General features: G+C 44.9%; 1 protein-coding gene across 1 annotated transcript in view; it reads left to right on the top strand.

The window, feature by feature from the left end:
* SETDB2 (SET domain bifurcated histone lysine methyltransferase 2) overlaps positions 1–13,324 on the top strand; it is a 48,918-nt gene that overhangs the window by 21,565 nt on the left and 14,029 nt on the right. Inside the window, exons 16-18 of the mRNA XM_050915157.1 lie at positions 8,602–8,737; positions 10,352–10,459; positions 11,228–11,361. Coding sequence (XP_050771114.1) covers positions 8,602–8,737; positions 10,352–10,459; positions 11,228–11,361 — 378 coding nt within the window. The remainder of the gene's footprint in view (positions 1–8,601; positions 8,738–10,351; positions 10,460–11,227; positions 11,362–13,324) is intronic.

Raw genomic sequence — 13,324 nt, 5'->3', positions numbered from 1 at the left:
CAGAGCGAATATGCCTTAGGATAACGTCGTGCAGTGTAAAAACCTGCAGAGACATGCCGAACTGTGTGGCAAGCCCACTGGTAACCCAGCACTGGTGCAAGCCTTTGAAACAAGTGCGGATGTGGAAAATATCTGTCTCTAAGCTCGACTTGAATGTGGAAAAGCAGATGGGAATGTCATTAAAGCATCAAGGGGGAAAAAGTACATTTTACTGCTGTTGATTATATTTCGCAGATCAGCGGTAGGAATTACGGTACTGGGCTGGTGAGGAAAAGCTCTATTTATTGCTGCAGAAAACAGACCTGATGTTTCAAAAGATAAAGCACTTACTTGCTCTGTGTGGTCTGCAACTATCTGAGAGCCTGCTGACAGTGTGGATTTTACAGTAGGTATGTGTATGAGACGGGGCTTTTTGGCTAGCTGTGTTTATCAAGTCTGTCTTTAGGCTGGTGCTTCTTCATTCTCCTCCTCCACATGAGGATACACTAGATACAGCGGTTACAACCCAGCTTCTAGTCCCCTTGCAGTCTGATGCTTTCACTGCTTGTGAATCCGACATAGCAGACCAGACTGGATCATAACCTATCCTCTTACAAACTTACCTTACAAGGTATGTTTTCCACCCGTTTTTGTGATTTTATTAGAACGGGTTCTGCTGAAGGTGGCTGGCAAGTATCCTCTGCAGATAATGGCTGTGCCAGTTCAATAGACATTGTGAGAGTGCTCATCTGAACTTGCTCTCTGCTCAGCTATCAGTTCCTCTGCTTGCCCATACACAGCTCAGAGATGGGTGTGTTTCTGAACGTAGCCCCTCGTGCCACCCGTGCTTTAGCAGAGTATCATGTAAAAGCACCGAGCACAAGCACTGATGGAAGAATGGGTGGAAATGTTCCAAGTGAAACCCTCAAAAGTGCCTGTGGAATGACACATTTGGGACTTCTTGTCAGCCTGTCAGGGTATCAAAAGAGAAGAAGAGTGTCTGATGGGAATTAGTCGCATTGAGATGTGAAGCAGAGCTCTGGAGATGCCCCGAAATCACAGTTTCTATTGACCTGCAGGGGAGCGTAGGTTTTACAACACTGATGGAAGACCGGCGGATTCAGGGGGAATTCCGAAACCAATTTAGGCTTTTTCAGGGTGGTGCCTTGTTCCTGTGAAATGGTGTGGTCCAGCCATGCAGCATGGACATTGCTGGCTTTCATGGTGAGCAGGACTGTCCCAACAGGGGACAGTAGGGATGTGAGGACGTATAAGGGCTCCATGACCTACAGGGAAGTAAATATTAGCGCCCAAGGTGAGCATACAAATGCAAAGACAGCTGATGACCACCTGTGGCCTAGGTATAAAAGAAACTGGACTGGAGCACATTACACTGTTTTTGGGGGGGTTTTTTGCCAAAAAATTACAGAGCACTAATTCCCAGCTCCACCTATTTCAGCAAAACTATATGGCTCTGTAGAGCAGGGGTTTGGAAGAAGAGATCACAAGGGACTTGCAGTTGGTTTTCCTCCACAGAGAATTATTTTTTCTGCGTTGAAGAACTGACTTGTGTTAGGAAAATTTTCCTAGTTTAAGACTTGCGCACCTGTGAGGGTGCTTGAATCCAGCTGACTCGTTCAAGTACCATCTAGATAATAGATTCAGGAATTGGTGTTGCGTAGGAGCATCTGGCTAATAGGTGCAATGTAATTGCAAGCCTGGGCACAGGGGCTGACCTTAGCTCTGAAATGCTGCATCTGGGCAGGCACAAAGGGATTTGGGAAACCGACTGGAATAACGCCAGCAGTGCTGAAAAGCCAAAGCTGTTCTAGCCAGTAAAGGGAACTGATCTTAAAAAGCTCCATGTTTGCGTTTGGTGTGGCCTCGCGATGGGCCAGAACATGCCTGCTATGTTGTGGTTGGTGAGCTGTATGGGGGATAGAAATCTAGGGTTGGTTTAATGATCCCATGCAACGCAGAGGGACTTCATGTAGGCCTAAACCTTAGTCTTGCTGGCACGATTTTGCCTTAAGTCGCTGATGTTCAAAGAGCTTGCAGAAACATTGCACCTGTGTGAAGCAAGGAGGGGAAATCTCTCGGCGATGTGAGTTGTGTTGAGACCTGCAGAGCAACGAGCTTCTCCTAGTGTTGCTTACGTTTTGCGGCTAGCTGGCACACACTCGTCATCTGCTTACACAGGCAGCGGGCAGCTGGAGGGGATCAGCCTACGCATGAACCATCAGGCTTACAAGCAAGGAAGCACCAGCAAAGCCCTGCAGTGAGGAGCTGGCATGGTAGGAAGTCTTATCTCCCCGGTTGCCCAAGGACCAGCCTGTCTTTGACCTCCTGACCAAGGAAAGTGTTTCCCAGCGGCGCTGAGACGGTCTGGTCCTTCGTGTGCTGGGTGAGCATCACGATGGCCAGGTATGAAGCCAGCGCACTGCAGCTGCCACCTCCTCCACCGTGGAGGGACCAACTGAACGAAGGGCCTGATGGCTGCAGGAGGCACACCACCTTGTCCCGGCCTTTCCTGCCTCTCTCTTGAATCAGGTGCTCGGTCAAATGTCACCCTGCCAGCCCCACATTGGGCACCGATGGTGACCTCCCTGTCACATCGGGCCCCTTACCTGCTTGTCTGCCTGTCCTGGTTAAGGGACGTGCAAAAATGAACGGGGGGGTGATGGGAGGATGCAGGATGTCCCCTTCCTCGTGGGGAAATGCCTTGGGAAATGGCTGCCCGACGGCGGCCACCGCGAGTGCCGGGCGCGGGTATCGAACCCGTGTTCCCCGGGCCCGGCACGCCCAAAAGCGCGGGGGATGGGCCGAGCGCCGCTCCCTCATCACGTGACCAGCGGAGCAGCGGCTCGCCTCCACCCTCCTCCCCTCCACGCCGGAGCCGCAGCCAATCAGCGCCGGGGAGAGGTGTGCACCACCCGGAGCCCCGCTCCCTATGCTCTCCTCACGGGCATCGGGCGGGCGCCCATTGAGCATGCTCCGTGCTGCGGCTGGGCACGCCCACTTCCGCGCGGGAGAGTTGGGGGGGGGGGGAGGGGGGCGGGCGAGCGAGCGCGGAAGTGGTTGCTGTTGACGGGCCGGGCTGTTGAGGACGGGGGTGGATGGTTCCCACCGCCCCGCGGTAAGTCTCACTCTGGTAAACGGGGGGAGGGGGAACTGGGGTCACTCGGTGTTCGGCACCCCCTCAGTGCCTGGTGCATCCTCCCCCCCCCCCCCCCCCCCCCCCCCCCCCCCCGGAGTCTCAATGAATGGGCCCGACTGGAGCTCGGGGGAGAGCGGGGCTGGGGGAGGGTCTGTGAGGGCGATCCCGGGCTTCCCTCAGTGGCGGCGGCCGTTGTCCTGGAGGCCTCCCGCCACTGGGCCTGCCGCGGCCCTGAGCCTCCCGGGGCGGCAGAGCCGCCCCGGGAGGCTCAGGGCCGCGGCAGGCCCAACTAGGTGACAACTCACCCTGCTAGGCCTCGAAGCACTAGGGCATGAGGGAAGACATCGCCTCAGCAGGCCCCATCCCAGCCCGGCCTCAGTGCTCAGGTGTCCAAATCGGTGGAGAGTCGATCTTCGTCAAGTTCTGCCATGTGGCGCTTAGTGGTCATAGCAAGGCAGGAACCGTTAGTCTCTTAAAAATGACAGTGCTGTGTTTAAAATGCTGGAAGCGGCGTGTCAGTAGAGGGTAAGGTGTTACTCTATGAAGCGCATCAGGGAGCGATTGAGGACCTCTAACAATGGAAGTCCAAACATCTCCCACCTGGAGTATTGCGTCCAGCTCTGGGGTCCCCAGCACAAGACAGACACAGACATGTTAGAGCGGGTCCAGAGGAGGGCCACAAAAATGATCAGAGGGCTGGATGGATGAGGAAATGGAGGAATTTCCCTATGAGGAAGGGCTGAGAGAGTTGGGGTTGTTCAGCCTGCAGAAGAGAAGGCTCCAGGGAGACCTTTTGTGGCCTTCCAATATATAAAGGGGGGGTTATAAGAAAGACTGAGACTTTTTCTCAGGCGCTGTTTTGATAGGACAAGGGGCAATGGTTTTAAACTGAAAGAGGGTAGGTTTAGCTTGGACATAAGGAAGATATTTTTTACGTTGAGGGTGCTGGGACCCTGGCACAGGTTGCCCAGAGAAGTTGTGGATGCCCTATCCATGGAAGTGTTCAAGGCCAGGTTGGAAAGGGCTTTGAGCAGCCTGCTCTAGTGGAAGGTGTCCCTGCCCATGGCAGGGAGGTTGGACTAGATGATCTTCAAAGGTCCCTTCCAACCCCAACCATTCTGTGATCTTGTGAATAGGTGAGAGTTTAGATCTAATGAGAAACCCTCCAGTCACCCCCATCTCTTGGATCATATATGTTAACATATACCTTTCTAAAGAAAATATTTTTTTATATTTTTAAAAATATTTCCCCTGTAGCAAGTGAAAGGTGATCAGAAAGATAGATTTCTTCGGTTTTGTTCTGAAAGCTTTGCAAAGACTGCGTGTGTTGATGCTGCTAATGTCTTGGGGGAGAATGGGGAGGGGGCTTGTGTAGGTCATGCCCAGCTAATATATGACCAGTGGTGCTTCTTTCCCCACAAAGTGCAAATGGAGGACACAGTGAGTGTGGAATAACAGGTGTGCAATTTCCTTCTTTCTTCCTGCTTCAATACATCAAATCCTTCACTCTACTGGGGTGAAGAGGAGAGGAGAGCAGGAGCTAGGGCAGTGGGTTTTGGTAGCACTCTGGAAGTCAGGGGACTTGGGTTCTTTTCCTTACTCCCCTACAGGTATGCCAAGTGACGTTCTGTGCCTTAGTTTCCTCCTGTGTAAAATGTTTGTATTTACATGCAAGGATGCTTTCAGGATTGGTTCTGGAGAGAAAATAGTTAGACAAACTGGTAGTGTTTCAGCAAGGTGTATTTGGAAGTGGCACAATCCCTGTGCACTTGCCAACAATGTTCTTGTGCCTTTTTACTTTCTGTTTCATTTCATGTTTTCTTCCATTTTGTCACTGTTGAAAAAAAAAAACCAACCCTGCTTCTAGGAAACAGCACAGGTACCAGAGAAGCAGCCAGAGGCAAGTGACTGTTTCTTTCTCTCAGCTGCTTCTCCTCTGTCTTCTGTTTTGCAGCTTCATTTGCTCTGTCATTAGTGGAGGGCAGTGGAAGGGCCTCCAGCTCTTATAGATGAATTAGTCACCTTAGGTTCCCACAGTCCGCTTCTGTGGCAGTGAAAGCTGGCTGTGAAGAGTTGCAGAAGGACTTTGTGACAGCGAGTGATTTGACTATAAAATAGTAGGTGAAAATCCAGCATTGATAAGTGGAAAATGATCCATGTGTCAGAGCAACAATCATAATGCTGATGCCCTCCATACGATCTGATACCACTTAGGAAAGAGATCTGGGGGACTATAATACGTAGTTCTGTGAAAGTGCCAGCTCCATGCTCAGAAGCAGTCTAAAATGTGATTGAAATATTAAGAATTATTAAGAAAAGAAGAGAAAAATACAGAGCGCCATTGTGACTTTGTATTGTAAATGGTAGCCCACCCTTTTGAAGGTCGTTTGCTCGTCCTGGAACATAGCAGGAGTAGAGAAGAGATTGAGAAGTGACAGGGATGATAAAAGATGTGGAACAGCTTCTGTACAAGGAACAACTAAATAGTTTCAGATTCGTCAACTTGAAAAAGAGACAGTAAGAGGAAGAATAACAGATCCATGAGTGTTACTGGAGGAGCTGAGTAAGGAACAATGATTTCTGGCCTTTTCAGGCAGATCCTGGGGTGTCAAATGGAATCCATGAGCGGCAGGCTTAAGACCTGCGAAAGCAAGGGGTTGTTTAGGCGAAATGTAATTAAACTATGGAACTGGAACCATGCCCTTAGCCTCTCCCTTCTCGCTTGGGAGCAGCCAGCCGGATCCATTGCCCCGTTTAGCTCAGTATCCCCTCCCTGGCAGTAATCTGTAGCAGAAAGCTAGGGAAGAGCACGGGGCCAAAGTAACGCTTCTGTGGGGGACAGGATACTGAGCTAAACGGGGCAGCCGGTGCAGGCTGGATGCTTCTGCAGTGAGGAATGGCCAAGAGCTGTCCTTCCACTGCTTCAGGGTTCCTGCAAAGGCACTGGAGTAACCCCAAGGCTGACCTAGACTGAGTGTCCTCTGTTCTCCTGCAGCACCAGGATTTCTCCTGAGTCTGTAAGAACACCAGGGACTGTAGACTCCACCTTTAGCCTCTTCCTCAAGAAATTCCCAGAGTCCCCGGAGCTGGATCCTCTGACTGGGCCTGAGCAGGGCCTATGTATCTGCATCGATTCCAGGTATTAGCTTGCTGCAGAGAACTTTTTCTGAGTTCTAGACCATTCAAACTCCAGCTTGTTCTGCTTTTTAATTTCTTTCTGGTTTTGTTTTCTATTCTCTTTCTATACATTTCTCTTTCTATACATTTCTCTTTCTATACATTTCTCTTTCTATACATTTCTCTTTATACATTTCTCTTTCTATACATTTCTCTTTCTATACATTTCTCTTTCTATACATTTCTCTTTCTATACATTTCTCTTTCTATACTTTTCTCTTTCTATACTTTTCTCTTTCTATACTTTTCTCTTTCTATACTTTTCTCTTTCTATACTTTTCTCTTTCTATACTTTTCTCTTTCTATACTTTTCTCTTTCTATACTTTTCTCTTTCTATACTTTTCTCTTTCTATACTTTTCTCTTTCTATACTTTTCTCTTTCTATACTTTTCTCTTTCTATACTTTTCTCTTTCTATACTTTTCTCTTTCTATACTTTTCTCTTTCTATACTTTTCTCTTTCTATACTTTTCTCTTTCTATACTTTTCTCTTTCTATACTTTTCTCTTTCTATACTTTTCTCTTTCTATACTTTTCTCTTTCTATACTTTTCTCTTTCTATACTTTTCTCTTTCTATACTTTTCTCTTTCTATACTTTTCTCTTTCTATACTTTTCTCTTTCTATACTTTTCTCTTTCTATACTTTTCTCTTTCTATACTTTTCTCTTTCTATACTTTTCTCTTTCTATACTTTTCTCTTTCTATACTTTTCTCTTTCTATACTTTTCTCTTTCTATACTTTTCTCTTTCTATACTTTTCTCTTTCTATACTTTTCTCTTTCTATACTTTTCTCTTTCTATACTTTTCTCTTTCTATAGTTTCTATCAATTATTTAATGCTTAAGTTCTGAGACTGATGTGATGGTCACTGTATAGATGGATATTGGAAATCAGTCGCTACCCTATCTTGCTTACAAGAGATAGACGGATGGCGGAAAAAAACCTAGATGTGTGTGGAGGCAAAGTGACTTGCTGTGATTAAGTAAATTCTCAGTGGCAGGGCCAGAGGAAAAAAAAAATCCCCTTCTGCTCTAGTGTTCTTCTCACTTGAGTCTACGCCCTCTGTTTTATGGAACGGAGATGGGAACTAATGAAAACAGAGGTTGGCTGTTGAAAGCCACAGAACGGTTGTGAGATTTGTTGGACTGTGAGATTTCCTGCCTGTTTTGTCCTTGGACCTTACTGCCTCCCTCTCACTAGAATAATTTAACTTCAAATCTTCTTATTTCTTGAAAGTAAAAGCAGACTTTTCTTACTCTTATCCTACAGGAGTTTGTGTTGTCAGAGGTGACGTCTCCAGCAAAGGGCAGTTTGGAGCATCACACCTAGTAGGACTAGGAAGTTGTTGAAGATTTCTGCGGTGGACTTGCACAGACACCACAGACAAAGTAAAACTTCTGCTACTAATGTGTGGCCTGATGCTCTAAACTACTGGTGGGGGATGTGGGTAAAGGCTTATCCAGAAGCATTTAGACTGTTTTCTGAAATAAGTAGCTGGCCTTAAAATTTTGCAGCTGCTGGGGGGAAAGAGAGACTGTGTGAAGAAGAACAACTAAGACTTGAGTGGATATGGCCGGAAAAAGAGAACGGATGTCCATGGGGCAAATCCCAGGGTACAGAGAAAATTATGTCGCTCATGTTAGTGCTCCACCTCATTGAGAGAGAATGTTCAAATCTCTCATTTCTGACTCTGTCTTCTGCCCCCTTTTACCTGCAAGCCTCTCCACGCTTCTTTGCTACATCCTTTTTACAGTAAGGAATTGGTGTTTCTTCCTTGTTTTCTGTGAACTCTTGGAAGGCACTGAAGAAGTTTGGGGACAGCTATTTTTCTCTCCTCGGTTGACTTGCAGACCCACATGTGGCAGAACTAACTTAAGGAAAGCGCTATGAATGATTGGCCTCCTCCAAATAAAAGGGGTTTCACATCTAGGGCATGACTTGCTGGCCCGCTCTTGGGCCTGTTGTTGAAGCAGATATTGCTGAGCAAGCTTGAAAACTCTTGTATTACCCCTTATGACTTTTTAATGACTTTCCAAGAGGAAATAAACCAGTTTTCCTCCTGCTCTAACTGCTGGAGCTCCTGGGAGCTGTTTTCCATCCCACTGCTGTCTCAAGAGCAGGCTTTGCCTATTCTACTAGTAGTTGTTGCTAGAGGAGCAAAGCACCAAGGTTCAGGGGATGTAGGTGAAGGAGCAGTTAGAGGGCAAGTGCCAGCAAGCTCTGCTTTCCTCTGTTCATCCTGCCTTGCGTATGATAGTTGCATCAATTGCTTTGTGTTTTGTCCCAGTTGTCCTGCTCTAGGTGTTTTCCGGATAATGGCGAAGATGGTGAAAAGAACGTGTGCGTTTTGTTCAGAAGGGGAGGCTGGTTCTGTAATGTATATTGCCAAAGAGCGAGATATTGCAGCTCATCCGGATTGTCTGGTGAGTGGCTTTTAGTTGGTTGGTACTTAAGAGGAATGGAGAAGAAGGGCTAAAGGGGAAGTTTCCACTGCTCGTCTATTTTTGACTCTACAATGGTGTCTGAATTAAAAGGTTGGTTACCCAAAGCAGCAAGCTTATATTAGATTGAAAAGCTATGAAAAGCAACAGGGCTTGGCCAGAATTTTGGAGAGGGGGAGGACACGGCTGCACAGCTGGACACATTGATTTGTGGTGTTTTCGTGTGTGTCTGTTCCTGATCAACAGTTCTAAACACACATACAGTCTAGCAGTAGGAATAGGTCTTCTTGAGACACTAAATTGAATGAGGCTTCTCAGACCACAGAAAGTTGTGTACTTAAACCTTTGCAGGAAAATATTTGCACCACTTGATATATCAAGGTAAAAAAATTCCCAGTCTGTACCTTATATAAAATAAGGAATTAAAAATATCAGAAGTTGATTATATAAAAATATCTGTGAAGCTCTAAGCATGCTGTGACCCTAGAACGTATTTACTCTTCTTGCTGTCAAAATGCCTCCCCTTTATTCTAGGATCTTAGTGGAGCTGGTTCTTGGTGTGCAGAATCAATTACAGATGCCATATTCTCCCTTCAGTGAGGGTCGCTTAGTACAGGAGATGCATCTGCTGCTGGAACAGCTTTCTGGCTTTCACTGTTCCAGCCTTCTTATTCTTGCAGGTTTTATGTTTACACCTTTATTTTTTAGCAGAATGTTTCAGAAACATCTGATACCTATTTCACAGTGTTACTTGGATGTTTTGTTTGACACAGGTTTTGTTAGGGCTATAATATTTCTTCAATGTTGAAACTTTTTCTCTCTTTTTTTTTTTTCCAATAACATTACTAATTTCTCTGCCTTAGGCTTCTCTGCGCTGTTTGGCTTTTTTGCAGTTAGCTATCACCTTCTGAGCAGACAGACTGTGCCTGCCAGTTGACGTAAGGGTAGCTCACTTTGGAGTTAGGAATTAGCTATATGTAATGATTAGAAAAAAGTTGCTAAGAACTTCCCCTTCCTCACTTATTGTCATGGCTCAGCACTTCTATGGGAATTAAAGTAGCCCAAATGTGCATGTATGCATTTTTTGTGGGTTTCTCCCAGGCTTTGTACAATGTTCCTATGTTTCTCATGCAGTCAACTGTTATCAGCATTAGACCGCATGGAAATTTTATTACAGAGAAATGTTGCAGCCAGCTGTAAGGCTGAACAACTGGGCAGATAACAAGATGTTCAAAGTGTGGAGGTCTGTCAGCCGAAGAGCTTCTCCTCCTTACTCTGGGCAGCCTGGACTTCCAGACTTTCTTCATTCATGCTTCTTACTAAGTTCACTTTCTTACCTTGTTATCTTTTCTTAGTTCACCTTCAGGTCATGTGAAAACTCCTCTATAGACAGAGGAACTTCTTTTGACTGGGAAAAGGTTTAAGCACAACTCCTTGTTCAACGTAGGTGAAACCTGTTAAAAACACAGAGAAAAATCAGCCTTTCTTAGGTAGGGCAAGTGCAAGAAGAAAAGATATACCCTTCCTCTCTTCTCTGGAATGCATTGGTGACTGAGTCCCTCTATTAATTCTTAATATCGTCTCCTTTGTCATTAGTTATTTTCCTCGGGATTTGTGGAATCTGAAGAATATAACCCAGATAATGTGGATATAAGGTTTGATGTGGCATCTGTGTTGAAGGAACGCAAGAGAGGAAAGCGACTGGTAAGGAGTTTCTTTATGAATCTGCACTTAGTCCTGTCTCATAGTACTAAAGGTTGTCTGGCCTGTTTTATGCTTGAAAAAAAATTGTATAAAAGTATTTGGTCCTTCTGATCTACTAAGATTAGGGAAATTACAGATTTAGAGTTAGAAACATTGATTTGACATTATATTTGGTGAAATTTAGTTCATTTTGTATTAAAATGTATTGTTTTTTCTGGCCTTTAAGTCCTTAGTCTAAGTTTCTGAAGAGACGTTGGTAAAGGACTAAGCCAGCGCCTGAAACAAAATTATACAATCCGTAAGTGTAAAGGGAAACACCTTCTGGTTTTAGCAGAAGGAAGGTTATTTATATGAGGTTTTATTATTGGCTTTGTCCTCAGCTGCCGTGCTCCCTTAGATCCTGGGTGGAACTCTTTTCATTATGAAGTTAGCCTAGAAAACATAATACAAGCACTAATACCAACAGGTATTGAAGTAGCTTGGGCAAGATTTGGGGGGGGGGGCAGGGACTTGCCCAGTGCCCTTGCATGGCTCTTTGCATCATTTTACAAATTCATCAGTATGAAATAGAGGTAAGATAGCAAGAAGGTGGCTGAAATAATGACCAGGGTAGGAGTTTGCAGGAGTGAACTTGACTTGTCTGAGTTATACAGAGGCAACTTGCAACAAAAGATTTGATTTTTCCACAGAGCATAGTATTTGCCTTGTATGGCAAGATTTTCAGTAGCTGCCTGTCGTGCTTACCTGCTAAACCTCATCCTTTTCTAGGTGTGCAACTTCTGTCGCAAGAAAGGAGCTACTGTGGGATGCGAGGAAAGAGCCTGTCGCAGAAGTTATCACTACTTCTGTGCACTCTGCGATGATGCAGCAATAGAAACAGATGAAGTAAACGGAGTCTACCGGTATTTAACCAAGTATTTTCTAACTAATTATTGTCAAGGTTTTGGTGGTGGTGTCAGGAAGAGAGACTTAAAAATTGTGCGGTTTTTAAAGTTTTTTAAAAAGGAAATACGTTCTCCTCTCTTAAAGTGATGCTCCATCCTCTGTTCACAAGCAATGGGGGAAATGTTTTCCTTTCATAGGAAAACATCACAGCAGTGGGAAGGAATCTGTTCAGTGTTTGAGCCTGCAACACACCTGAAAGATTACTAGGCCAAAACAGAGGAAGTCAGTCCTTACTGGCTATCTAGCTAGTCTTCAAGGACCAAGATTTTTATTAATGTCACTCAAATTCTCAATTTCTCTTGGTTCAGAAGCTTCAGTAGATGTGGTCTGAGGAGAGACCAGGCTATAGCACTTCTGGATCTGTTCACATTAGGCAAATTCTAGTAATTTTCCCTCTATATGCTAGCAGAGAACTTTGTATTCCCACCAAAGACCTTCTTATATTTTGAGTACGTTGCTAGCATTAACACAATTAAACAGACTTTAAGTCAATTTTCTGTCCTGATCATGCTAGTCCTGGTGTCTGCTGCCCTCAGGCTGACTGCGTTGTCGTTAGTAGATGGAACGAGTTGTTTGGAGGATGCAGGTGAAGGGGTTGAGAAATTGGGACTTTAGGGACCTTTTGGAGTGCTGAAGTTATAGTAAAGTCTGAGGTGCATAAAACCCCTGATGACCATTCCTGTGCAAGGCCAGAGAGATCACAGGGCATGTTAGTCTTAGATTAATCTGGTAGACCATCTAGTCACTACTTGTTTCAGGAAGAGATGGACTAGTGCAATACTTAGAAGTAGTGGAAGATGAGTCATTTTGTGTCAAAACACTTGTACTCCTGGCTGCTTCACTAGGGCTCTCAGTCAGAAATAAATACATCTTTCTGCAAGGCTGTAAGCCCAGCTGTATAGCGAAGATGATATGTTTATTTTATGCTTATAAAGTCTTTGGGAGTCTGCAAAGCTCATGAAAGAGTGTAGCTGGGAAGATGGAAATGTTCTATGATCACAGAATAAATGGCTCTCATCATATAGCTTTAGAAAGGATACCTCAGGCTTAAGAAGACTGAACTTCTCAAGATGTTGAAAAATAAACGGGACTGATAACAGTCTAGATACAAACTGATAAAGAAGTGGTTGAATATATAGTTTGTTTTGGTGGTTTTCTGAGCAGGTGACCTTGGAGGTTTGGAAGAGGGACCCTTAAAAATGCATTGTATTAAGTCACTGTGTGAGACTAGTTGCTTGTCCTATGTACAAATATAGGAAACTAGGCTATAGCAACCTGTATTGACGCGATGAAAAAGGACTGGATTAGAGAAAGATGGTGAGGCAGGTTTCAGGGATTTGAACCCAAAGACTTTTGCACAGTATCAGTGGCATAAGTAAAGCACAAAATTTGTAGCTAGCCTGAAATTGTTGGAAAGAAGATGAACAAGACTTGAAAAACAGTGGATGTAGATTGGCAGCCCCCTGCACCTCTTCATGGTGAAAATACTGAAAAGCATATAAAAAGAGATAATTCCTTCAAGAGAGAGAGAGCTGGTGTTTTTAAATTGAGTTGCCATCGTTGTGATGATGAGCGGTGATTATCAAAACAAATAGAGCAGAACAAAAAAAGATAAGGCATACAGTGCTATGGAAGTGGCTAGTAAGAGTAGAGGTGGGGAAATAAGCGTAATTTGTACTGCCATCTTGCAAAAATGATAGTAGGGAAGTGCTTCCAAATAAAGTGGCCTGAGTAGTAAAAGGTGTTATCTGTTCTGTATGGGGTGTTCTTGTACTTAGGAAGGTTGTTTTTAACTGGGAAAGAATAGAATTAAAGGGAGGGGAGAAAATAACCAGCCTCCAAAGGGCAATATTAGAAATTCAGGGATGTAAATAAAGGTGCCTCCAGTACTTAGCTTTCTGATTGAATCATTAGGCATGC

The sequence above is a fragment of the Gymnogyps californianus genome, chromosome 1 (genome assembly GCF_018139145.2).
Source record: "Gymnogyps californianus isolate 813 chromosome 1, ASM1813914v2, whole genome shotgun sequence".
NCBI classification, from domain to species: Eukaryota; Metazoa; Chordata; class Aves; order Accipitriformes; family Cathartidae; genus Gymnogyps; species Gymnogyps californianus.
This window is presented reverse-complemented; position numbering and strand designations above follow the sequence as displayed.